General features: G+C 42.1%; 1 protein-coding gene across 1 annotated transcript in view; it reads left to right on the forward strand.

Annotated features, from left to right (window-relative positions):
- The window catches only part of LIMCH1 (LIM and calponin homology domains 1), a 74315-nt gene that overhangs the window by 44254 nt on the left and 3169 nt on the right, over positions 1–26892 (forward strand). The window contains exons 11-24 of the mRNA XM_009579711.1: positions 7980–8073; positions 10435–10598; positions 11249–11354; positions 12541–12615; positions 13323–13351; positions 14350–14454; positions 16083–16175; positions 17131–17235; positions 18625–18761; positions 19550–19674; positions 21510–21633; positions 23004–23081; positions 25679–25787; positions 26674–26776. Coding sequence (XP_009578006.1) covers positions 7980–8073; positions 10435–10598; positions 11249–11354; positions 12541–12615; positions 13323–13351; positions 14350–14454; positions 16083–16175; positions 17131–17235; positions 18625–18761; positions 19550–19674; positions 21510–21633; positions 23004–23081; positions 25679–25787; positions 26674–26776 — 1447 coding nt within the window. The remainder of the gene's footprint in view (positions 1–7979; positions 8074–10434; positions 10599–11248; positions 11355–12540; positions 12616–13322; positions 13352–14349; positions 14455–16082; positions 16176–17130; positions 17236–18624; positions 18762–19549; positions 19675–21509; positions 21634–23003; positions 23082–25678; positions 25788–26673; positions 26777–26892) is intronic.

A 26892-nucleotide genomic window follows, 5' to 3' on the forward strand; every position in this document is an offset into this window, starting at 1 on the left:
CGGCTGGAAGAGAATTTGTCAACCTAAGATAAGATTACAGGTTCTGTTCCTTCTAGATGTTTGCTTCTCTTTACCCAGCTGCTTTGTTTTAATCTTCCAGGTCCCCATACCTTAGACTAAGGCATGGGCAATAATTTAGCTATTGAGCATACAGGAGTGCCCTGGTTCATGGATGGGAAGGGCTAAGATGCTGGGTTACAGAGACGGGGCATGGTACTTATGCTTGGCTTCTTCACTGTGTGTGTTGGGGCACAGACCAGCACTGCTATAGGCAGCTCGATACGGATGCGATCAGTCTGGGGCCTTATCTGCAAGAATCAGGCAGCTATACTGGACTCACTTCACTCAGCCTTCTCCCTGTACTTATTTTACTTCGCTTTCTGGACAACTAACACAATGATGTCAGCCTGCGTCTGCAGAGTCTGAAACGCTAAACTCCTCCCTGAAGGTATAACCCCTTCTAGGAAAGTTGGGAATCCAAATTAGGAAATAAAAGAGCCTCCTGGGCTTGTCGTACTCCTCGAAAAACGTGGCCTCTTGCTGGGTAGGATGCTGAATAACTCTAGCTGTCACTGTGGGCCCTCCAGAGGGGAAGAAGGGGTTTGCTTTTTGCCCCAGCAGGATGGGGCTTCCAAGCTACACATTCTTGGAAGTAAGAAAGTCTTCTGAAGCTGCTGTTGTATCACCTCCCACAAGGAGAAACCAGGGCTATAGTTTTTTTCTGATGCTTAACCCTACTGAATTTTTAGGAGAGGAGGAGAAGACAACAGAAACAGGGATAGAAAAGCAGCTGAGATGAAGAAGCAGAGCTGTCTGGAGTGGAAGAAACAACTACATTTCTTTTGCCTTGAGAAAACTTGTACAAATTGAGCATGTTGTCAAAGCCTTTTCTAAACTTGCTTTCACTACCTTTATTTGTATACTTTCCTTTATTGATATAGTTCTTGTTAGCTATGTCCTTCCCAGGCTTTGAATAAGATTCACAGGCACTAACTAGTTCCTCTGCCTGTTAAGAGATGCTGTTTCTAGGGTTTTTTTTCCCTCTAGTTGCTCTGAGATTTGTTTTGGATTTGTATTTTATTCATTCATTTTCTGCCCTGAGTCTCTTTTGTGAAGTATATATTCCTTTTCATATATACGTTACCTTTGGCCCTCCTGTCCTCCCCTTCTGATTCTCTTCCTGTTCTTTGCGTGCCCCTTCCTCCTCGTCCATCCCTCTTATGGCTGCTCCCCTGCTGTTTCAGTTCAGTTGTCAAATGGACTAGTCCTGTCTTCTCTCTGCCTGGCAGGCTTCCCTTTGAAGCTCTGTAGCCCTGCTCTAAATCTGTCCGGCTGGCCTCAGGCGTTGTCTGCAATACAGGAAGATGCTGTGCAGCTGTACTTCAACAGCTGTTTTGGCCTGAAGTTTGGAAAACGGTTTAGTCAAGTTGCACCACTTAAAACGCTAATATGATTGAGGTTTTTGGGGAGCCAGAGAAGTACAGGGGTCGTTTTGTATGGGTGAGACCTCAGCGTCGGTTGTCTCTTTGACAGAGAAGAACCCCATTTATATGTGAATCAAATAATGATTGGCAATCAGACACTGATTGGGAAACATATGTAACTCCTGCCTAAATTTGCTATGAAATGAGATGCAAAAAGCTGCAGCAGGTGGGAAGGATGGTAAAGAAAAATATTATCAAGAAACTATACTTGTGTCTGTATAGGTAGAGTACTTAGATTTTTTGGGGGAGGGGGGAGGGATTTTACAGGAAGCTTACCTTGACTCAAAGTAGCTTACGAAATTTTTCCTATGATTTAAGGCTAGAAAGGATAAATTTGGCCTGGAAGCAGGATGAAAGTATCTCACTGGTGTTTGGGGAGCAATGTGCTGCTAAGAGAGGCGGTAGGTAAAGCACACCTCTTTTACTGCAGCTGGAAAAACTGGGGCAAAGGCCCAAAGACTGACTGATCAGTCAGTAGCAATGCTGGCAATAATGTGAGAATCATCTCCTCACACCGGTCCTGCCTGTCAGCCATTAAGTCGTGTTTTCTTTCCATTATACAGAACAGTTAGTCACATTACAGATGCTGAGAAGTTGTATCCTCTAGCTCTTTGAATCAGAAGTTGGCAAAGTAATTGTTTTGTTTTAAAACAGTATTTGTGCAGATTTTAGTGTAGGGGGATTAATTTGTCAGTGAGTAACATCACTTTATTTTAACCAATCTTTGTATAAGCGTTTAGAAATTATTGGCTTGTTACAGCTCTAATTATAGCTTTGCTCTGATCAACCAAAAAAAAATATACACAGCAACTTTAAAAAGATCAGGGTGGGGTGGTGACGGTGGGGAGAGATTTTGGCTTTCTTTTAATTTTTCACTAGCTAGCTTAAACTTGTCCATTTCTACTCACTGCATGCTTGGCACAAAATAAGCTTTTTTTCTATATCCAAGTAACACTCTCCTTCATCTTCAAAAATCCACTGATTGAACAGAGATTAAAGTATAAGCTTTCTTGTGGTTGAGGGTTGTTGGCCAAGCTACAGGAGAGCAGGGTTGAAATCCTGCTTTGTACGTATCTGGTAGGACAAGTCTTTGTTCTTTGATTTATTACAAGAAACACTTGTAGAGTAAGTACGTCTGTTCCAGATTGACAGCTTTGCCTTGAACCACACATGGGAAGATGGGTGGAGGGCTGGACTATCTGAAGGGGAAAAGGTTTAGGATGAGAAGTGAGAGCACCAAAGCTTCAAAGCAGCTAGAAGGGAACTCTGCTTGGGATGTGGTTACGAATCTGGTGTCCGTGTCTCCTGTCCTCCAGACACCCATGCACTTTTCAGTGCCTATGGAATGACAGGAGCTTATTTTACATCCCAACTGAGCAGTAATAACTCTAGAAAAATGACTAGCACTAATAATTAACACTATTTCTTGCAGCATTTTCAAGGCTTCTCTGTCAATTACTGACCCACCCTGATCTTTGGTTGTGATAGCTGGCCTGAGTATAGCATCATATAGCTGCCAGATGAGGCAGATGACTTAACGTGTCAGGGCAGTGTTCTGGCTGTAGTACTATACTGGCATAGCATGCAAGGCACTTAGCTGTGGCTGCCCAAGGTCATGCCACCATTACCACTCACAACAACAGAAGACACTAGCTTTGATGAGGAAATCACTGTATGAAAATTTTAAAGTCAATGATATGTGTACAATTTCAATCACAGAAGCTTGAAAGATGTGTCAGGCAATTTCTACATGTGGCTATTGATACCGCTACCAATTTCATTCCCGAGTGATTTTACAGAATTTAACTAACCTGATTCTTCCCGATATCTCTGTAGTCTTGCTGGTTCCAGACAGCATGTTTTGTCATGTTTTTATAGAAAATACAGTAACGATATTTCATGTGATTTTGTGTACAAGTAGTGTTAACTGACCTACATTTTGATTTAATTTACAATAAGGGTTAATAAAGTTCTACTGTAACTTCCTTTGGAGTTTGAATTCTTGTAGTAATTGTGATATTCCATGTTTTAGGAGTTCCTAGTTACTGTATTTTTAGGCTTTTGTAAGGATGTAAGGTTCTGCCACAGCAATAGGCAATGTGGCTATTTCTGGCTTGTATGGTCTTAATTAAAGAAATACTTGGACTGATATCCTAGTTTATGAGATAAAAATCCTGTCCGCCATAAACTGAACTCATTTATTTTCATGCCTAATAGGTGTTTGATAACACTATATAATCAGCTGTGCTTGTGTCTTTGTTAAATAGATACCCTTGGTTAGCAGAACTGAGGTGTTGCTTTGTCCTCCGTTACTGATGTGCTCATAACTGTAGCTGCAATCACAATATTTAACTTTCCATCATGAACTAAGGCTTCTAAATCCTAAATGAGGAGGTTCACTTTAACTCCTGGGTAGCTAGATGCATGGGGTAATAAAAACACCAATCCAAGTAGACAGCATTCTTCAGTTTTCAGGAGTTAATGAGAGTCTTCACACCAGCCTGGATCTGGGGGCAGAGATAACCACAGCCCCTACGCAGCAAGGTTTTTCCTACTTCCCTTGAAGTCTTCATTGCCTGTGGCAGTGGACCAGCGGGTGTTGTGTGACCTTCCCTCGTAGGCACCTGCAGCAGAGCCAGCGTATGGAGTGGCTCTGTGGTCCTGCAGAATGACGCCTCTGCCCACACGAACACCCGTGGCTGCAGCAGAGTGGTGCCGAGAGGCTGCATGGGTCCTTCATCCCAAAGCGTGAGAGCTCCTCTGAAACACCTCAGAAATGTCACTTGCCAAATTGTTAGGTTTTTCAGTGTCCATGTCAAAATACCATCCTTTTAGGTGCAATTAAATGTTTGTATGGCTTTTTCACGTTCAGTGATAACATCATCATTTGATTACAGAATATTTACGGAATGTGAATGATGATAATCTGCAGTAGAAAAGGCATTTTATCAACTGTATCAGTACAAGAATTTTCTTAAATATATTATATACCTGTGGATATAAGTAGAATTAGATATACTGGGAATGAGAGAGTTCCCCAGTGAAGTTGACTTAATTTTTTTATAAATTACTTACTAATCAGTTTTATATTTTTAGTTGTATGTCACTAGCATTTAATTGCTCAGCAGAGGGAGGAGGAAGAGTCAAGTCTCGTGAGCAGGAACAGAACTTCTGCAGCATGCCGTTGGAAAATTCAATTTTCCTGCAGCAAGTAGTAGCTCTTTCCTTTTTTTTTTACTCCTCTTTGAAAGAATTTCTATAAATAACATCTATGTCTATACCTGGTTCAACCTCCTGGATATAGGTTAGGGGTAGATTTAGTTACTGCACTTGTGCAGGATAGCTACATGACAGAGGACCGTGTTTAGGTTCCTGAGGTAACTCTAGACCCAGAGGTGATAAAAGTGGACCATGTCTGTGCATTCGCTGAGCTTTTTAAACCCTCTGGGAGGGCAGTGTGGCTGTGCTCTTTCCCCAGCTCCAGCTGCCATTGGCACTTGACTTCCCTGGGTGTATGTAATGCTGTTTAACACTTCTTGTATTGGCCCAGTTTATCATTGTTTATAGCTTTAAAGCCTCTGAGGTTGAAATTAAAGCTGAATTTCTTTTTTGGGGGGGGGAATTTTTCAGTTTGGACAATTGCTTTTTGTGAGTTCCATTGCTTTACCAAAAATAATAATAATATAAACATGAATAATTGACATTTGCAACAATTTCTTTGAAAGGTCTTATGCTTTGGAGCACTGGGTAGAGTTGTCGGGTAGGTGCCTCTTGCTTTTCCAGTTAAAATCTACCTTGTTTAGGGCAAACCCTGAGCTCTTGATAATAGCCATTTGTTTAGGTTTAATGGAGGTTTGTAGGTTCTAGAATGACAGAATAATTCAGGTTGTAGGTCTCTAGCTGAGTCTTCTGCTCAAAGCAGGATCAGGCATGAGATCAGACTGGGTTGCTAAGGCTTGATCATCCAAGTCTTGAAAACCTCCCAGGACGGAGATGGCACAACCTGTCTGGGCAGCCTGTTACGCTGCCGCTGTCCTCATGGAGAAAAGAAACACTTATTTCTGCACTGAGCAAGGTTGGGAAGAGTCTCCAGTAGCCTTTCCCCTGGCTGCTGTTGTGTCAGGAGCCAGAAGTGAAGCTGAAGGAGACGTTTTCTTTGGTTGCAGTATTCTGCTAGGGCTTTCAGTGAGAAAGCTCTCACTGAAAAACAGGCTGGCACCAAGATGGGCTGGGGCAGGGAGAAGAGAGCAACGGAATGGCAAGGGGCAAATCTCTGGGGCACAGGACTTGCAGTCTTTGGAGCATTCCTCTGGGGCCTGTATTTTAGCCTGTGCCTCATCTCCAGTGACCATCTCTCTTTGGAGCGTGTGACACATGGAGGGGGAGCTCCGTGCCTTGTTTGCTCTTGGTATAGGCGTGCTCACAGGTGGACATGGTAGAGAGGAGGTCCTTAAACTTTCCATGCTGCCTTTTTGGAATGTGTATTTCACCCTCTGCCTCGTCCAGTTTGAGAACCACTTTTAGGCGGCAGGGGGATGTGTCCAAAGAAGAGCAACGAAACTGAAGGGTCTAGAGAACAAGTCCTATGAAGAGCGGCTGAGGGAACTGGGGTTGTTTAGCCTGGAGAAAAGGAGGCTCAGGAGAAACCTTATCACTCTCTACAACTACCTGGGAAGGAGGTTGTAGCGAGGTGGGTGTCGGTCTCTTTTCCCAAGTAGCAAGTGATAGGACGAGAGGAAATGGCCTCAAGTTGCACCAGGGGAGGTTTAGATTGGATGTTAGGAAAAATTTCTTCACCAAAAGGGTTGTCAAGCCTTGGAACAGGCTGCCCAGGGAAGTGGTTGAATCACCATCTCTGGAAGTATTTAAAAGATGTGTAGACGTGGTGCTTAGGGACATGGTTTAGTGGTGGACTTGGCAGCGTTAGGTTTACATTTGGGCTGGATGTTCTTAAGGGTCTTTTCCAACCTAAATGATTCTATGATTCTGTGTGTCCCCATGCCTTGCCCGGGGTGGAGGATTCAGGGGGGGGAGCAGAGGTGAGGATGCAGTGGAAAGCGGCGGGCGATGGGGATGACGGCGGGCAGCCAGCCCCAGCAGGCACCGGAGGAGACGCGTTGCCACTTGTAGAGGCTCGTGGCTGTGATGTGGCGCCTGTCCTGCTGCGAGGTGGCGGCACAGCCCTTGGCAGCTGGGGGCTCCTTCTGTTGTTGCCAGCACTGCTCGCTGCCCGCTGGGCTTGCCCGGGTCACTGCTCCTGGCCATGGCCCCACACCAGTCCCCACCATTTCCTCACAGGGCATCTTCCCAGACACATTCCCTGCCCCTCTCCGGAGCATGTCTCCCTTCAGAGAGAAGAGAGGCAGGGATTCCCAAGCACTGCTGACAGCAAAGCTCTCTGGAGCCAAAGTGGCTTGGCGTCCTGTTGACACTGCCAGCAGAAGTCCCCGATGACCGAGCTGTGAGGGCCCAGGTCTGCTCTTCAGGGGGCACGGATGAATGAGGGGCCGTGGGCTCCTGTGGGTCTGTGGGGATGGGAAACAGGATCCGTGCAGAAGGTGAAGGTCTGAATCCTGCCCCCAGAAAAGAGGACATTTCATCAGATTTCCTCCCTTGCAGCTGTTAATAAGATGGAGGGGTGAGAGGAGGACAGGAAAGCGAGTCTACAATAGACTATTTCTGAAATATGTTACTTTTTATTTCTAAAAGTAGTCTGCTTTTTTTATTTTCCTCTCTTGAATGTGCCATTTTCTAGCTCTTTCATGCATTAGAAGCACTGTGCAGTGGCTGATCGGTTTGCTGCAGATTTTTCTTTTCCTACCGGGAAAGCGGATGCGTGGTGGAAGCTGCTAAACAGATCAGCTGAAGTGCTATCCTTGTTTTGACAGTGTGGTTTTAGCTCTGCAACAGCCTTGTTCTGGGTCAGGAAGCTGTTTTTTCAAAGGGATTTGGATTATTGGCTCGATATGCTCTCACCATATTTTTTCAGTCCTCTCTTAATAGTGTTTCAAGTATTTCATTGCCTTTAATACTGACTCTGGCTTTTCCCTTCAGATAACAGATTGTTTAGACAACTGTGAAATAAAGGAAGTATTTAATTACTTTGCCACTTTTCAAACCCTAGTGTGTGCTAGGTATTCACTAATGCATACGTTTTTATGTTATTCTGGAAGAGGAAACTAGGGGTGAAATGTGTGCTTATCTCCAGCTAACACAATCCAAGGTACCCTACAATTTTAAAAGCTTATAGGAGCTATTCCAAACCAACTGCGTGATGGTTGCCGATGAATGGTTTGAAAAGGAGATTAAAGCCCAGTGATTCAACACTCGAGTGGCACACACTGCTCCGAAACGTACTCCCCAGCTCCCTGTTGAGCTCTAAACCAGTCTGGTTCAAACACATTACAAAGAAGCAGTAAGTACTGCCTTGAGGAATTAACACATACTTTCATTTCCACTGCACTCACTGTGTTTCTACTGTGTTATTCTCTGCAGGCCTCCCCAGTGGAAGCAGATGCAGCCGCCAGCCAGCAGGTCGAGGCCAGCCCTGGAAGTGCGGGACCTGCGAGCGCGGCGTGCCCGTCCCCAGGTGGGTTGTTGCTGCTGCCCTCGCCTCTGCCCTTGCCCACCCCGGGCTGGGGCTTAGGCCCACCCTGCAGCAGGAGTCCAATAAGTGCATCTGCAGCGGCACCAAGAGGGTTTATTAGAAAATGCAGATGATGTCAGAAATCTCAACCTAAGAAAGACATTTTTTACAGTAAGAACGATCACTCACTGCAACAACCTCCCGAGGGATGTGGTAGAGTCCCCATGGCTAGAGGTTTTCAAGGTGCAACTGAACAGGGTGCTAGACAATCTCCTCTAGGCTCCCTTTCCCACGAAAGGTGGGACCAGATGATCTTTCGAGGTCCCTTCCAACCTGGGCTGCTCTGTCATTCTGTGGTTGAAATTACACACCTGACCGCACATTGCAGTCAGGGATGCCAGTTGTCTGCTTTGCCCTCTGTGTGCATGAAAAGCTGGTGCCACAGCGTGCTGTAACCAGAAGGCAGTCAGGGCAGAAACTATCAGTCAGTAATAGCTTCTGTTTAACACTTTTTTTTCCCCAAGACATTAAGAAATGGGGAAGGAGAGTAAGAAGGGGCATTTTAGTCCTCATAGGGGCTTTAAATGGACAGTATTGTGCACGCTCATGATTTTCTGCTTTAAAGCCTTTATTTTCCTCAAAAGGGTGTTTCTGAAACATTACCTTTGAGTAAGCATTTTGTCTACTGCCTGCTATCATGGCCTTTTTTTGTTGTCCATTTTTTAAAATGGGTTTATCAAAGTTCAGCTTGGTATGGGTGAACAAAAAGTGCTATTTGAAGTAGGTATATAAATGAGATGTCTGGCTGTAATTGGTATATAAGCATAATGCTCCTATTTGTTGAGGATAAATGTGACAAACAATTGAGCTTTGCCCTCAGACATCAATGGGGTACCATTCCCCCAAGATTAGAAGCATATCCAGCCTTTTCTTGATGTGCTGCAAGACTGTGAAGCACATGGGCTGTTAGCAAGGGCTCATTAGCTGACTTAATTACTTTGGCTCGTAGATGCCAAAGCACAGAGGTTAACAATCTTGGATTGTATCTGGCAGGTAAAAGAAGCTGCAGTCTTGTGGTGAACCAACAAAATTCTCCTCTCAAAATTCTCAAAAAAGTCAGCAGTGATGAACTGGTGATATTTGTCTTCAGGTCACAAAGCCACCTTGTGTTGGGCTCCTCTCCTGTGAGAAATGCTAAACATTAAGTATTGATAGCAAAGTTTAATATTGGCTGGCAAGGAAAACTGAGACAGCATTGCAAAACTTGAAATGTTAAAGGAACATGGGTTTTCATTGTGTCTGCTTTGGAGGGATAGATGTGGTCCAAACTGTGTGACCTTCTTGTAGAATAAGCAACCTCCTCCGCTGTTCAATACAAGCCAGATAATTCCGTGCTGTGACCCCTATGCCACTAATGGTGTGGGAACTGCTCCAAAGTGGTGTGCATCTGCCTGGCAGCAGGCAGCTCTTGTCTCTGCTTGCGTGCAGGTTCTTAGTGGAGCCTTGGGGTGCATCTCTTTCTTAGCTCACTCTCCTAACCTGTCAACAAGGTACATTTGGAAGCTGCCGCTGCTGCCATGGTTGGAGAGGGGACAGGATCTGAAGCTGAGATTCTGCTTTAGGAGGTCAGAGAGATGTCCGGGTGCTTGTGCACTGCCTGGGATGCTGGAAACTGCTCTGCTTCCAATGGTGGTACCAGCTGACAGTAGTTTAGCTGTCACAGTTTTCAGCTGTAGGCCTGTGCACTCCTGGTCCCTTCTGCTGTAAACCAGCATCAACTTGTTGGGTTTTTTTAGGAGCTGAATGACATCTAGGTTATTCCAGTCCAAGGCTTCCTGTTAGCACAATGGTTTGCTGTCTGCTGCTTGACTGACATGGTTTAGTGGAAACAGGCAAGCTGGAATATCCTTCAGTGCTGACAGTGAGACCATGTTAATTGTGGTATAGCTGTAGCATCTTAGGATAGGATTCATCACACGACTTCAGTAAAGAGATCTATACCTCAGTAGGCACTTTGTAGGTTACTGCGCATCTCAGCTGAAGAGGCGTGTCTGAAATAGTTTGGGTGACTCTTCCCCTAGAACTGCCTCTCTGTCTTTGTTGACCATGAAGGGTGTCCCTTGGGTGATGCCCAAGTCAAGTGTAAGCACCTACATTTTGTCAGGTGAATTTCACCCTTAAAGCCTTGTCTTCTCTGAGAGATTAGTTTTGCCTGTGTTGAAGAAAGAAGATTATTTTTTGAAAACATACGTAAATGGGCTCACAGTATAACCAGTAAGAAATCTAATTGTAAGAAATAGGTCTACATTTTAACTGAAAAAATGTCTTAACCTTGCAACATTATCTCTTATATGTGTGGATTAGGTTCAGATCAAAAGCAATTCAAGTCAACTTGTGCCAGCCCTGTTGTGAAGAGATTAGAATTTCTTCCCAGTCCTGTCCCTTCAGAGGAAGCTGTTTCAAGTGAGAAAGTGAAGAAACCTGAAATGGAGCAGCAGAAGGAAGCAGACCTCCCTGCTACACCGGAGGTACGTACGGGCAAGAAAGAGAGGGAGTGGAAAACAAAAGATCTCACATGGAAATGTTTGTTGTGCAAATTGGTATTTTTCTCTATATAATGTCACTTCACGAGTTCATTCAATCTGCCAGAGAATGACCTGGAGGATGGTTTCTGTGCCAAATCCTATGGTCATCAGAGAGTTCCCCCTCAGGAGGAACTCCCCAGTGTCTGCTTGTAGCGTTTGAACGTGTAAACTGGCTGGAGCAGAAATGAGAATTTAACCTGCAAACCCCAGTCCCACCGCGTGTTGGGAGGGCAGAGTATCCAGAAGGTGTAGGCAGTGGAGCTTACACTCTTAGTCCTCTTGAAGTGCTGAACAAGTGCAGGTGGTGGCAGAAGTAACAAATGGCTATGACCATACTGCTCTGTCAGGTAAGTTAGATGTTGGTCCTGGGTTAGGATCAGCTTTAGTGGGCCGGACAGTGTGAATATCAACAACAAAGAGCTGCTGGTTATTTCCAGGATTTCAGTATTGCAATTCCATGTTGAAATTCTGGAGATGGAGGATTCATCTTTGATAATGTTGATTCAGAAAATAAGTAGAAAGGGTTTAAGTTAATCTTTGATTGTGCCTGCTGATTTTTGAATGTTGTTTTCTGCTCCCAAATGTCTGAGCAGGTGATGAAACCAAAAACCCTGGAACAAGAGGGGAGTGTAGTATTGCCATTTTTAAAGAAACTACCTGAGACCAGCCAAGTTACTCTGCAGAATTCTGGTCTACAAGGTGAGCAAACAGCGTTTGAACAACTCAGCCGGACAGTAAATGGATATGTGGTGTTCAGGGAGAAGTGCCTAATCAATGACCTGGAGAGTTTTGGAGATAAAATGGTTACTTTCTAGTTACATCTGACTGATATTGGTAGTGTGGCTTCTGTGATGCAAAGGACTTTTCTGGCTGTTCTGCTTAAACACAACAGCAGAATTGTGACACAACAGAGGGGGGCAAGGAGAGCCCTATCTTGCACTTGGCCTAGCAATAAAATTACGTCAATGAGTATTATATTTTATTAGTACTGCTGCTCACAGATGAAAATGGCTTAGCAATTGGTTTTATCTCACAGTAAAAACTTCTGGAGTTAAATTCTGCAATCAGCTGCTCACATGCAGCTCCTTTTCACAGGTGAACAATACTGTGCAGGTCACATTGAGGGATGTGCCCATCACGAGTTCTTGCAAGGCAGAGATTGATATTTAGTAGTTTAATTTTATATTGATTTTAGAGATGCATATATGTAGGTATTGTGAAAGAAGGAGAGAGAGAAGAATCATCTGAAGTTTTCTTCACCCTGAGAACTTATTAGGTGGTTGGTTTATGTATAGGTAATATACTGATTATCCTAGTGTTTTCAAGATTGAAACTACTGAAGGTGATCTACTGTGGAAAACAGGATTGTCTGAAAAGGAATAGAAGTCTCACTTGTTTTAAGTGGGAGAGTGCTTTCCAAACAGGCTTTGAGAACAATATCATTTTATGTTAGGCACGAATCAATCCAGACATCAAGTAACAGATTGTAGGTCTCTTGTCTATTTTCTGAGTGATGCTGAAACACTTGGCTGCTCTCTAGCGTTCACAGCACATAAAGCGCTGAAAGGATCACATAATCCTTTAAATGTGTATTTGCAATAGGAATGAATGCGAGCACGATGCAGAGACTTGAAGGGGTGGCTGCCCTTGACTAGCATTAGTTTGCTAGAGCTCTCATGTAAGGTTAGGTGCCACGTTACAACAGTAGCACTTACATACAGGCAGTCCGTGTGATCTGCAGGTCCGTTGTAAACTAGCTGCGATGGGCCAAAGCGATTGTAGTCAAAATCCCTCTCGTGGCCAAGGTGGCTCGGGGTCTGAGAGTCCGTCATCGTCTTTTGACCACGCTGTGTTTCTTGTTTTGTCTCCGTGCCGTTGCCTGCAGAGCCGCCCCGCGGGGCCGCGGTTCCGCTTAGGGTTCGCAACAACTGGCGGCGCTCACAGTTTTTCTCGCAGTCAGGTAAATGCAGCGCTAAGACCAGCTTCAGCCCTTCTGCTGCCTCCAGTCGTAGGTGTCTTCAGACGTGGGGCTGGGGTGAAAGCTGATGATCACGGGGACTTGTTCTACCTCTTGCTTTCGTAGAAAGTGAAAACACAGTTGACAAAGAGCTGTTGGGTTGCACGTTGTTGTGATGCTCTGGTTTCAGGCACCCAAACGAAATCACTTGCCTATAAATACTTTTCCCTTAATTTCTTTAAATCAGCCTAATCTTCAAAGACATTTGGATAGAAAATGGCAGTGGTTCTCTTCGTAACTGTGGCTCTTGAATAGTGTAGTCCCATCCTTTTAGCTTTGCTGTGCTTTTTCCTTCCTTGCACTGAATCACGAAGGGAAAAGTAGATCAAAGTAGGTAACACTCAGTGTCCGAACACTGCTAACGTCTGTGGCCAGAAGTAGATGGCATTAGCTAGTGGTAGAGTAGACCTGATGTTAGTTAGTATTGTGCTCCTCTTTACCCAGACAAAAAGTAGTTTTGTTGGTGATGGGTGTAATCTGTTTTTCTGGTTTATTTGCTTGCGATTCGTCCTTGCATTTGGTTGTGGGAGCAAATAGGAAACTAACATGAAGCTTTTTTATTTGGATACAATCTAGCTTTAATTGCAGGCTAAGCACATTTTGCTATGTTAAATTTAATCTTTCCTTTTTCTGTTGTTTTTTTTTAATAGCTGATTCTGATAGTGGTGACAAATCAAATGTGAGTACCTTTTTTGCGTCATTGTTTGGTTTAGAGATATGTGTTTAGCAAAAGTGAATTTTTGATGCAAACTGTCTTGTGACATCCCCAAATCAGAATGAGATTTTTTTTTTTCTCACGGAAATGAGAGAATAAAAATACAACCCAAATCAAGATATGGTCTGAATCTGGAATTTGTGCATTCTCCTCTTATCCAGAGGGAATGGTAGCTATACAGTCTCGGTTGCTGGAGCCACTAAAGCTTCATAATCTGAAAATAATATGTAACTCCAAGTTATCCATTCTACTTTAAATAGAAATTAGAGACCATAATTCTACAGTTTCCCCAATGAAAAAAAAAAAACCCCACCACAAATGCTACACTAAAGTACACAGTATTTCATATTCTGTTTGTGACATGAAAATAGACATAATCTCTTCCTATCAGATTCTAATACAACTGCTAGCGGAAAGGAATATGACATCAAGTGTCTAAAATTGCCCTTGATTATAAGGATTTTAAACATGTAAATGTATCATGTAATGGGATTCTTACTGAAGCCTGAGATTTTATTTCATTATGGATAAAAATTTTAAAACAAGGCTATAGGCAGTTGTGCTGGCAGCCGTATGAAATGAGAGAATATATTTTACAATCACAAATTGCTTTGCATGTTGTGCAGAAGATTATAGAAAGAAAAATAGAGATTTTCTTTAAGTTTGAGTACCTGCAGGTATATCTGTTCAGTGCTGCTTAGAGCTTTCTTTCAGATCTTTTTCCTTTTTTATCCCTCCAGTTGAAGTTTCCCAAACCTTTCTTTGCAAACCAAATGATTATTTTATCATTTGGATACCTGTGGGCAATCCCAAGTGTCAATGAAGCTAAGAATACTATCTACTAACTGAGAGAACCATTATCTAGTTCTCAATTTCCTATTTTAACATTGCCACCAGGGGTAGGCCAGATGAAGCGCAGCTTTCTTGGTAGCCTTCTCAAGTACAGTGCTAAAGTCTAATAGCTTGGTTTTCCTTCACGCAAGCGTTTCAATTTCTGGTCCTGGGATCCAGAGGAAGAGCGAAAGCGCCAGGAGAGGTGGCAGCATGAGCAAGAACGCTTGCTTCAGGTAAGGAAGAAGCTACATTTCTTCCACTGTGTGGCTCAGCTGTTGAATTGTCCCTTTGGATGAAAGTTGGGCATTTCATGTCATGTCTTCCACATCCTCTGGGGATGCTTGAGTGAATTCTGTGGCAGATGAATAAGAATGTGAGCATACACACACGTTCTCTGTGGTTTGGGCACTCTTAACATCTCCCTTCCCCACTCTGTGGAAAGACCAAAAGGGCTTAGTTCTGCATTCCAGTGTGGAGTTAAACGAAATGTTGATCCTCAACTATATTTAAAGTATGTTGAGTATAGACTGTGAGACTCTTAATTACTTGGAGCCTGTTTCTCGAGACTGACGATTTGCTGACCCGGAGGCCTATGCAACTCTTCTTTAAAATGATGATCTTAATAGATTTTTGTAGACTTCTGCTTTGTTCACAGGTTCTCCTTGGAAAACATCAAACTGAATTTGGACACAAAGGGTTTGGGGGGGGAGGGGGAGGGGCGGAAACCCCCTCAAAACAACAACTAGTTTTGCCTAGTGGTAGAGTAAGCTGTAAAAGGTCTGGGGTTGTGTCCTGTTTGGGAGAAGTGCAGTGGCCCTGAGAACTTGAATCTCCCTGTCAGTCAGTATTGTCTTTTGAAACTATGGTTAGGTTTGGTCCCAAAGAAACCGTATCTTTCCTCCATGCAACAGAAGAGCAAACAACTGTCAAAAGATGGAGAATAATAAAATGGAGTCTTTTCGTCTTTTAAGAATGACTTGTGTGTCTCTCTATTGCTTTCTTGAGATTATTTCTTTTTAGCTAATATGGTTGTTTCCTCTTAAAATGGTGTAAAATTCTCATCGTAGTTTTTCTGGCGGTGTGGGTGTTCTCTCAATAGTAAATGCATCTCTTCTGAATTAGGCAGATGTGGTTTCTAATTTGAACAGAAGTTGGAACTGGTGTAAAAGGGATATGGAAGTCACTGTTTTTCCCCATATTCAAACCAGTTCTGTCAAACAATTTTAAAGATCTCTTTGAGATAATTTTTCATGCAAAACTGTGTGAAAACAATTCTCAATAAATAATTCCATCAAGGAGGAAAATAAGCTACTTAGCTAATTATAAGCTTACCCTCTTCAAACCTTTACACACTATTCATTTATCTTTTAAACTTCCACAGGTATTCATCATTAATTAAATTGTACTGGCATCTCTTTTAAAGTAGTACCAGTATCTGCAAAACCTGCTTGTTTATATGCTACTTTGCTGAAGTTTTTAATGTAAAATCCATGCCTAAGTGTTTTGGGGTGTGTGATAGCTTTTTGGAACTCTTAATACTGTATAATAAACAAGGAATTATTGAAATTGTTGAGCATAAATTTCATTTCTGACCAAAGATTTAAAAGCTTCTAACAAATTAAACTACTTCTAGTATGTTAAAAGTTCCTCATGGTTTGAAGGTGTTAAATCTAAGTGCTAGAAACAAGTGGGGAGAGGAGGAAAAGAAGCTTTTTTTGACACCCATGGATGTTTCAAATTTTTATCTTCCTGTTTCTGATTAAACCACTTTTAGCAGGTTCATTTTCACTGTGGAGATACTACAGAATTTACTCCTAATACAGAATGCTCTGAATTTACCTGTATTTGTATCTTCTTACAGGAGAAGTATCAGAAGGAGCAAGACAAGCTGAAAGAGGAATGGGAAAAGGCCCAGAGAGAAGTCGAAGAGGAGGAACGTAGATACTATGAGGAGGTATAAGGCTCAAAGGAGGAGGTTGTTTATTGACTTTTTTTGCATTTAAATGCACCCACTCACATAACTAAAAAAATCCCATACCTAGATTAATTACTGAAAAGCCTTCTCAAGGCTGAATTCTCAGGAGGATTGTTTCTCTTAAACACTACCATAGGCACTGAGGAAAAATATTTAAATATTTAGACAGGTATCCTCAGAACCTCCGCATAGGTGGAGGTGTCTAATTGCTGTGCAAGTCAGGGTGAGTCAGTATGGTTGTGTCTGGGCACGCTAAGACTTCCCTCTGGAGGCAGAGCCTGGTGCTTTTTGGTGTGTACTTGGTGCCTGGACTTGGTAGAACTCCAGATGAAGTTGTTGTCTGCCTTGGGCTTGATCATGTAGGTATTTTGTAATCTGGCCTTGCTTTTCAAAAAAAATTCACAGGAAATGTTCAAAGCTTGCAGTTGTAAAATATTAACAATATACAAGATAGTGTTTTTCTTCTGTCGTATGTGCGTCATTATTGCAGGAAATTGGAAAATATTCATGTTTTCAGTTTCATTAGTTGTACATTATGCAAATTGATGTCTTATCATCTGTGCTTGAGGACCATACTTGTGGTCTGAACAAGAAATTTTTTTTTTTCAACTTTCAGAATAAGTTTCTCATGTGCCATATTTTTATATGAAATATAGTAGACTGGTGTTGTGAGAAACAGCGGTGCCATCCCAAGTGGAATATTCTTTCCAGTTTTGGACATCCCATCTTAAAGATGGTAACGGTGAAAGGAAAGGGAGTGCAAAACTTTGAAGCAAATTAAAAATTGAGGTGTTACTATTATTTTTGGTACCACAGGTCCTTACCTAGCCATCTAAATATGATGCGTAGCCAAACTTTATGCTTCTACTTTTTAAGCTCATAGTTGACATTCTGTATTTTTAACCCCCACTCTCTCCTGATCCTCTTTTTTTAGGAACGCAAGATAATTGAGGATACTGTAGTTCCATTCATTGTTTCTTCAAACTCTGCTGAGCTCCTCTCCTCTTCTTCCTCTACCACTGAAGGAAACAAGACAGCGGTGAGTTTCTCGTGGAGTAGTAAGGCAATAAAGACTAAGGCATCTTCAGTGCAAAGTTTCATTCTTCATTAAAAACTAACAAAGTCTGGGAACAGTAAGAGTAAGAGTATTCCCTGGATCGTTTCCATAACTGGTGATACCTCAGAGTGCTGTAGCTTGTATATTTTTATAGCTGAAGAGCCATGCTCCCAAGCAAACTGCTACCATCCCATTTTGGACTAGAGCAGAGGGTGGTGCTTTCTCTCTTTGCAGCTGCTTCTCTTCTTTAACTGGTGTTGTGAAAAAACAGTCACCTGTTTCTGTTTGTTTTAACTACCTTCTCAAAGCCAACAAAATCTGAAGGGATTTCCCTGCATACAAAATCTTGAGTGTAAGACAGTGCTTTAAGCATATCGATGATGAGACTGAATCCTGCCTCCCCACTTTTCCTCCTTTTCTCTTCCACCATCCGTCCTAGAAAGCAGCAAAACAAACAGAGGAATGTTCACTCTCTGATTTTTTTTATTTTTTTTTTTTACTTATGCGGCAAAAAATGTTTAACTCGATGCATCTAATTAAATAAGTGTTCGCCAGAGATCAGAGAATGACACCCCAGGTGAGATCAGTAGAATAAATCTGGGATTCCCAGACATAATTTTCTCCTGCCTAAGGCACCCACACCCAAGAAGTCATCTGCCTTTTTCCATTCAACTCCAGGGTTAGGAGTACTGTATCATCTGGTTCTCCACTCACCCTTCCTGCCCCCTCTTATCACTCATCCCTATGGAGGGGCATCAGCCATAGCTTATTTTCCACATGGCTGTGTAGTGGTAACTTCCTGGGTGGAGTTGGTTATGCCATGTTCAGGACAATGCCCGCACCCAGAAGTGAAGGATCTCATGCCATGGCTTACTCAAGCTCCACCAGTCAGGTATGACCCACTCCAGTACCATTTTGGAAGTATTACTGGTGTTGCCATTTGAGAATGCCCAGAGCATGTAAGTAATGCTCTGCCCCTAGGCAGAGACGAGCTGAGGTCCCTGACAAAGTCCTCCCAAGTCCAATGGGAGACTGTCTAGATTCTCAGTCATTCCAGGATTTCTGCCAAAAATATGTAGTGGGAAGTTTTATTTTGCCATCCTGAACACCATCTCATAATTGGTCAGTCCTGCGCTTTTTTGTTTCGCGCTCAATTTAATACAATTAATTGATGGTTGTAGCTGAAGTCTTTGTAAAATCCAAAGTTAGCCTTACCAAGGTCAAATGAATCTACTGTATAATGTGAGATGTTTTTTATGATAATAAGGTGTGTCAACATGATATATCTGGGGGCAGCCTGTGCTTTTCTCATGCATGTGGTGATGCCAAATTCAAGGGAAGCTCCTTGTTCCCTCCCCTGCTGTCTTCTAGAATACAGCTGATTCAAACAGCTCTCCAGAGGAAGGCAAACAGAAAGAAGTTACAAGGCAGAAAAAGCTGCTCTGGGAGCAGGACAGTATGCCATCTCTGAAAAGCAAGGAAAATGAACTCTGGCAAGAAAAGAGGAGGTATGGATCAAGCCTAAGCATTTCTTAGCCCTGTGGAGCTTTGTGTTCTGTAGACTTCTGGGATGTCACATCTGCCCATGATTGATGCTGGAGCATCAGCATCTGGTGGCCTTGTGATAGGTGTAATATATCCCGATCAATATTTACTTGCCGCAGGCTTACGCATATATGGCAATGTGCAGTGCTAGTTTCGCATATCAGAAGGCTTGCCTTTTCGGCACATGGCTTTGCTGAAACTCTGTCACTCGGAGCTTAGATAGCTCAGACATCTCTGTATGTCACTGCGCTGTGTCTTGTGTACAAGTTTCAGAAGCCGTTTGGAGGAATAAAGGAGCAGTAGCTGTTTTCACTCAGAATCTGTGTGAGATTGCCTGGCTATCTTGGAAGTGCTGCACCCAAACTTGGCAGATGGTGTTCAAAGTCCTGGTCTTTGCCCAAATGCTAATAACAGCTTTCACAAAGACAAGAAGCATCTGATGATGCAGAACGCTGTATAGAGAACACTGAGGAAAGGTGTTTCTCTGGCAAAGAAGCCATTTTCCACAAATCCAGAATGATCTTTCATGTGTGTAAGTGGCAGTGTGTTAGGGAAGCAGGAAGACATGGTGTGTTTGGAGACAAACTTGTTAATTTATGACTTATCCCCATTGCCTTGTCGTTGCTGACACCATAACAAAAATCTTGTTGCAAAAAATAGACTGATACTCAAAAGTCTGATTTTGCCATTATATTCTAGGTGGCATTTTTCCCGGCTTTATTTATACAATGTGACTTATTTTTATTGGCAGTGGAAATAAAGTGCTCTCAGGACACCTGGAGGAGGCGGGTATCTTGAAAGGATGTAAACAGGACCACCAGGTGCCGGTGGTGGAGCGCAGCTCGCCTGCCAGGCTGAATCTGCCTTTGACTCAGGGTGAGAGTCAAGACTCTTCATACGCATGTATTCTTTTCCAGATAGAAATCTCACAGGTGTTTGCAGTGGCTTGAAATCTAACTCAAAGAATTTTGGAAATTACCAGCACATGCATATCTTCAAAATTTGAATGTCTCAGATGCAAAAGTTGTTTTCTTTTAGTAAAGATAAATATGTTAAGATGAAATTTAAAATCTTATTTTCATCAGAGATGAGCATTTCAGCTGCAAGAATCTTATTTGTAGGCCCGCATGTTCACAGTAGTAGTTAAACACAGTTATCTTCCATCTTTTACATAATTGTACATACATATAGGATTTGTCTTGATACAGAGAGCATATTTCCAACACTTATTTTGTGTTTTGATAGCTAATTAGATTTTTTATGTCCATTTCAGTCCAGTAAAAATCACTACCTGTGATGCATAACCTTTTCAAGCCAAGTCTAAAGGGACGCCTATCTCAATTTTGTCATTAGAAATGTCTGATGACATTTACAATTAATGATTTTTTTAAGCTCCCATAAGTATTCATGTTTTCTGAATGAAGAAATTTCCTGCTGTCAACAGGGTCACCCTAAAAAAAGGCAAATTCACTACTTTAGCATCATTATCTAATGCGAGTGAACAGTGGAAAGTAAATAAGTAGGACTAAAGACAGAAAACAAATGTAGATTTTTAAATCAAGTTTTAGATTTTTGTTTTCAGTATAGCATAAAAATTGATGATTCCAAAAAATGAAACGTCTATGGATAGAAAAGGTTTCAGTGTTATTACTTACTCCAAATGCAAATTCAGTTTATTAAACTTAGCAGGTTTGCTTTCCCTGGCACAATTTTATTGTATTCTTAAGGTTGCTATAAAGGTTGCTCAAATAAAGAAAGCAGAAGATATTACCCAGTAATCCATCCGTGTGGATTTGTAGAAGTGATTAAGCAAACTTCAAAAGTTTGACAGTTTTTAACTATTTCTGCTAATCAGGCTTTTTTCTAGGTTCTTTTCATCAACTTGGCTCCCTACAAATATTCTGACAGCTCCTTTCTTGCCCCTTAAAGCATCACATCTTTGCTCTCTCCTTAAGTCCTTAAACTAGTCAGGAGTAGGGGTTTTTTTTGTCTTGATACCAAAAATAGGGATCAGGCCTTTTATAGGCCCCAGTAAAGTTTTCTTCTCCTCTAAACTAGCTGGTTGGTGCATAGCACGGTAAGGCTCTCCCCAGCCTGTGAGCCACAAAATTTGTCTGGAAGGATCCAGGCAGTGCGCTCTGTCTCAAAGATGGCATGGTCGGCTGCCTGGGCATCACACAGATCATTGCATATTGCTGGGAGGCTGTTACTGTCATTGAGCCTTGTGCAACCATCTGAAACGCAGAAGGAAATTACAAGGGAAGAAATCTGTTTATCGATAGGCTCATGGAAAGCAGTGACTACACCACCTTCCTCTTAACTCTTGCTATTGAGAAGTTTGGATCCCCAGGCACCTCGGGAAGTTTCTGTCTCTCTGGTGCTTCCTTCCTTAGGACAGAAATACTTTATTTTCCCAAGTGCTACTCATGGATGGTTGTTTGACCTCTCCCTTTCCCCCTTCAGAAACTGAGATTCAGCAGCAGGGCAGGTCATGTGTATGTGAAGGTAATGCAGGGGGATGTTGTCCCATAGAGGTCTTCTGGTGTAGCAGAGCCTGTATCTGACTTTGTGTGAGGTTTCCAAGAACTTATTTTTAAGTAACAGTACATCTCATGCCTCCTTTACGGTGAGCCCACAAGCTATGCTGGTCTATAAGTATTGGCAAAAGCATTTTATCATAAGTATTGAGATTTCCCCACCTCCCATTGTAGACGTCTCCTGGAATCAGCAGTTGCTGACAAAGCAGTCCCCACATCGCACAGAGGACATTCGTCAGAGACCATTCCTGCGCCAGAGTGCGGGACAACAGCTGAGCTCCACAGGAGAAACGAGGAGGTGAGAACATAAAATAAAGGTTATTGCAGAGGTTGAGAAGTCCTGCTCACTCTGTTCTCCTTTATATTCCTATACTGCATTCTTTATTGGTTAAGTTTCATGGGTAGCCTTGCAGTGTGCAGACACCTTTGATTCCTGGCTTTCCCACCAAGACTGCTAACATTTATCGTCTCTCATTAAGGGTACCCCAGTAACTAGTTTCACAAGGGAGGACACCTCCTGCTTGCCATTCTCTGTCTTCTTTCTCCTTAGGTCTTTAAAGACTCATCTGCCTAACTGTTCATGTGCTTCATTTGTTTTAAGTCCCTAAGACAAACATTTATAGCTAGTAAGTGGCTAAATATCAGGGTAGGAATGTCAGGAGAAGTCTGCCTCTCTGAAATTGTTATCTGAGAGCTTCATTCCCCAGCTTCTAAACACACATTGGTTGCTACTTTCTAGTTCTTTAAGGATTATAGCTTTTAAAAGAAGATAAATAGAGATTTTCTTTCTGCTATAAATTGGGTGAGGTTTTTTTCTTCTGTGATGTTTTGCCTTGTGTTTTTGAGTGAGCATTGCTAAAAAGTAACACCAGTTCTTTCAGTAAACAAGGGATATGTTTACCTAATATTTGCAAAAAGTGTATCTCTGTAATGAGAAAGGAACATCTGTTTTCATTAGCATATATATGAACACAGTCTCCTGCAAGATATGTGTTACTGCTATGAAGCTTGTATCCAGTCAAAACTAATGTAGGTTGGGGTTTGATTACCTGTTCCTCATAACAAACTGCTCATGTGTGTTTGAGAAAATTGTTATTTAATCTGTAAACAGCTTTAAGTACTGAGAGGTTGAATCGATCCTATGATTTCTGATAACAAAAAACATCCATGGTTTTTCTTACCAAATTCTTGCTGGGTAAAATGGACACAAATAAGAATAAACCACTTTTCAGTGTTGGTAGCTTCCTTTTCACTCAGTAAAGGGCACACCCTCCATCAACAACCCCACATCTGCTCTACTAGTGTGCTTCTGTGCACATCTCTTGGGAAACAGAGAGTACAAGGTGGTGTGCCTTGGCTTAACCCTCCTTTGTCATGGTGTGAGCTATGTTGGGTTGATAGGTGGGTGGGAGTCTGCACATGGCTGATTACCTTGTGAGTTATCTGATTGAGCAATAGCAAGCAGACCAAAACTCGGAACCAAAAAATGTGTGCTGTTTTTCATTGTATCAAAATAGCAGTGGACAGCAAATTTATACCTTATTTTCCTTAGGTAAAATCTTGAGAGCTGGGAATCCTGAAATCCATCAGCTGGAATTTCTCAGTACAAATCCCTTGGTTTTAGTTGTTCTTCAGCTGTAGTAATGCATTTTCTCTCCTGTATTTTAGGGCAGGCTATCATGAGAACTTCCAATCTGGGCCATCATCTCCCTGCTCTCCTGCTGCTCCAAGTCAGTCACCCAACAGGTACAAAAGGTCAATAAGGAATTTTGCAGACCAAATACATCTTGTAGTCGCTGGTGAACTGCCGCAGTGTAAATCACATTAGTATTATGTGGATGCACTATTAATTCTTCTAAATGTTGCAATTCATAACTGTCCACGGAATAAACACGTAGCTCCCTCTCCCATATCTCTTGCCTACTTCAGCAGTATTGTTATGTTTTCAAATAACACAGTTCAGAAAGCAGCTGTAGGACTCTGCTTGATCATTGAAATTTCAATGAAATTGAAATGGGGTAATATAAGCCCCAGTCAAAGTAAGCAGTAAAGCATGAGTTCAGAGCACTTAAGCCAGAGGATGTTGAATAGTCACATGCTCAGGAGCAAGGTATGCTCTAGATGTTGTCACCGACTGACATTTCAACACTTGCTGATTTAAAAAGAAATCCTTCCCTTAATTTCCAAACTTGAAACACATTTAGCTTTTTTTCTGTTTTGGGGGTTTTTTTTGTTTTTTTTTTTTAATTTTTCTACATTCGTGCTAACCTCCTGGAGATTTGATTCTCTCAGGCAATGAGCTGTGCAGCTTTCAATGAGATATATACCAACTCTAAATAAATGGTAACTGCAGCCTGATAGAATCACTGATAATTTGGGGTGTATTAAAATCAGTTGGCTTATTAAATAGGGTAAAGTAATACAACACAGAATACATAGCAAGTTTTTGTTCTATTTAAATAACATTTTTCTTCACGTTTGATAGCAAAGCCCTCCTTCCAATGCCATTTGCATTGAAGTGAAACTATTAGGAATTTTTTATGTGAACAATTTCTTCTGTTTTTTCTAATTGTAACACTGCAGATTTGGTGGGATTGCAGATCATTTCTTGCTACATGTAGCTAGTCATGAGAGCTACTTCATATTATTCAGCAGCTATATCCTGATCTGAGACCCTTTTCCAAGATCTTTTCCTGAAGAAAATATAGTTTTGGAAACAATGGATGGGATGTAATTCATTGTTCCACTAAAAGATTAGAAAACTTCTCTTAAGAAATTTCCCAAAGCACTTTATTCTCTGATAGTGGAGAAGAAGTGAAAACAAAGGTGGACTCAAGAATAACACAGAGGGATGTGAGCAGAAGGCTTAAGGTTGTAGGGGAGGAGAAGAAACCAGGGAAGTTATTCTAAAAGGAATAATGACAATGAAGCAACAAGACAGTGATGTGCCTGTGCTGTCAGTGTACATGGTGGGATAAAGAATGATGGGCTCCGGAGTCACAGAGATTAGATGGAAGCAAGGACAGTTTTCTGGTTGTGATGAGTCTTTCTGCTGCTTCTGTCTCTTTTTTTTTTTTTTTTTAATGGCTTTTTTGTCATGATGCAGTCCAGATCTGTCTCTGTTGGTAGCTTATTATGTTGTTGCACCAAAACCATAAAGCAAGATATTGTAAACTTGCTTATCTGTGTACAGTTTCATCAAACCATCTTTTCAGAACTCATGAGGTATCCCAAAGTTTCTCTCCTGGTTTCAGCCCTGGCTGAAAAAAGCATGGATGACACAAAATGACAAGGGATCCCTTTTGGTCTCAAGTTCATCTCACTAGACAAACAACAGTTCTGGCAGGCTGGCAGACAGGTGGGAAGGGAAGAAGAAGTGTGCACCTGCACTGCCATTAAAACCATTATGAAAAAGGGTACCAGTTATTCCTGGGGCTGTGATCCCTCACTCAGCTGTCATTAAACAGCTGATTTACTAGAAAGGTCTAGACAGGACTGAAGCTTAAGGAGACAGTTGAAGTATTTTTGCATTGCAAAAAAAGGAGATCTGATTTCAGCTTTACTCTAACTAGTTGGAGTACTAACTGCACTGCCATTAAAACCATTATGAAAAAGGGTACCAGTTATTCCTGGGGCTGTGATCCCTCACTCAGCTGTCATTAAACAGCTGATTTACTAGAAAGGTCTAGACAGGACTGAAGCTTAAGGAGACAGTTGAAGTATTTTTGCATTGCAAAAAAAGGAGATCTGATTTCAGCTTTACTCTAACTAGTTGGAGTACTAACAGGCATGTAGCTGCAGCAGCATAGACTAAAATTAGTTAGCAAGTGCCTGATGCCTGGTCTGTGCTACTGCAGTTACGCTGCTACTATAGACTTTGCCAGCTTATTTGGGTGTAAGAGCAGCATCCCTGCCTTCTGACTTGCAGTAAGCAAACCCATTTGCAAACCAAAGGCTGAGAATCTCACTCGGGTAATTTGTGTGAATATCTGCTTTGATCGCTGTGGCGTTGACTGGGCCTAGGTAATCCACAGGCATGGTTCCCTGCCGTCTGGGTCTCTCTTAAAAGGCTTGCATCTCCCTTGATCTAGCACAGCAGACTGGCAGGGAAATGGATCTGAGCTGCTGTGCATTCAAGCATTTTAAGTCCTCTGCTTGCTTGTCTGCGAGGCAGATGTGCAGGCTGATCAGCAACACGGTTGAAGGGCCAATGTGTATTTGTGTGACACCCCCCAATGCTCCTTCCTCCCATCCTGTCCCTCTCCATAAACCTGTGTAAATGTTTGGCTATGTTTTAGCATCAGTTGCTGTTCTGTTTTCTTAAAGTCATGTTTGTCTCCTAGGTCTGTCAGCGGAAAGAAGCTTTGTTCTACCTGTGGGCTTCCTCTTGGAAAAGGAGCTGCCATGATTATTGAAACGCTTGGTCTTTATTTCCATATTCAGTGCTTCAGGGTATGTCTCTTGCTTTGTTAAGAAAAATCTCAAGTCATGCACAGCGTGAGCAGAAGGGTATATTGAGGGCTGTAGATGTGAAATTGAAAGTGAGAGGACCAAGGGATTGGCATGTTTGTTATCTATGTTTGTTTGTGCGTTTGTTTGTTTGTACAGAAGTGGAAGTAATGCAGCTAATGTGTTATTTTGTTGTCAGACATGTTAATTGGACTAAAACCTGTGATTTAGCAAGCAAACTTAGCTTCCCCACTCACAGAGGGAAGCATCATATAATTTCCCAGTTGTACTCATTGTTTTTAAATATAAAATTAGTTACCTTGTGATTTTTTTTCAAAAACCTGGTCAGTCCCAAAGCCATCTTTGATTGGTTGGAAAGCTTTGACTATGGAATGGATGATGTCTTCGGCCTTTCACCAGAGCTCTCAACAGAAATACTTCACAACTGTTCTTGAGTTCTGAAGATAGTGTTTTCCAGAGAACTCAAAAAGTGTCCTTTTCCATTATCTTTGGCCCAATTGGTTTTAGACATTCATGAAGCCTTTTTTGGTTTTGGACATTTACCCAAACTAAACCTCTGGCCTCTCTGAGCTTTGTCCAGCACAAATGGACTGGCTCCAGAATGCAATGTCAAAATCAGATGTCCCTTAAAATCACTAGACTTCACTTCTGTATAAGTGGAGACTGCTGAAGCCCTAAATAGTGTTGGCTCTAAAATAAACCTTTCACTGATTTGCAGTGCTCCCTAGGAGTATGGGCTGGGTTCTGGGGGTTATTTTTTTTCTCTCGCTGTTCCAAGAACTATTGAAACAAAAGTCAAAATTTGGGGAAAGTTGTGACAGATAGAAGGGTACCGTCTCTCTTACTTTCTCTGTTCTTCAACTGACAGTGTGGCATTTGCAAGGGACAGCTGGGAGATGCAGCAAGTGGGACAGATGTCAGGATTAGAAATGGCCTTCTTAACTGCAACGATTGTTATATCCGATCCAGAAGTAAGTACCAAATCCTGTCCAAAGGACAGTGAACTCTAACAGTACTGTTGCCATGATTTTAATTGGTGAGTTTTTCTCCTCCTGGAAGACATGTGTTCTCCCTTATGCCTAAATGG

This window comes from Fulmarus glacialis, unplaced genomic scaffold, assembly GCF_000690835.1.
Source record: "Fulmarus glacialis isolate BGI_N327 unplaced genomic scaffold, ASM69083v1 scaffold12146, whole genome shotgun sequence".
In the NCBI taxonomy this organism is placed as follows: Eukaryota; Metazoa; Chordata; class Aves; order Procellariiformes; family Procellariidae; genus Fulmarus; species Fulmarus glacialis.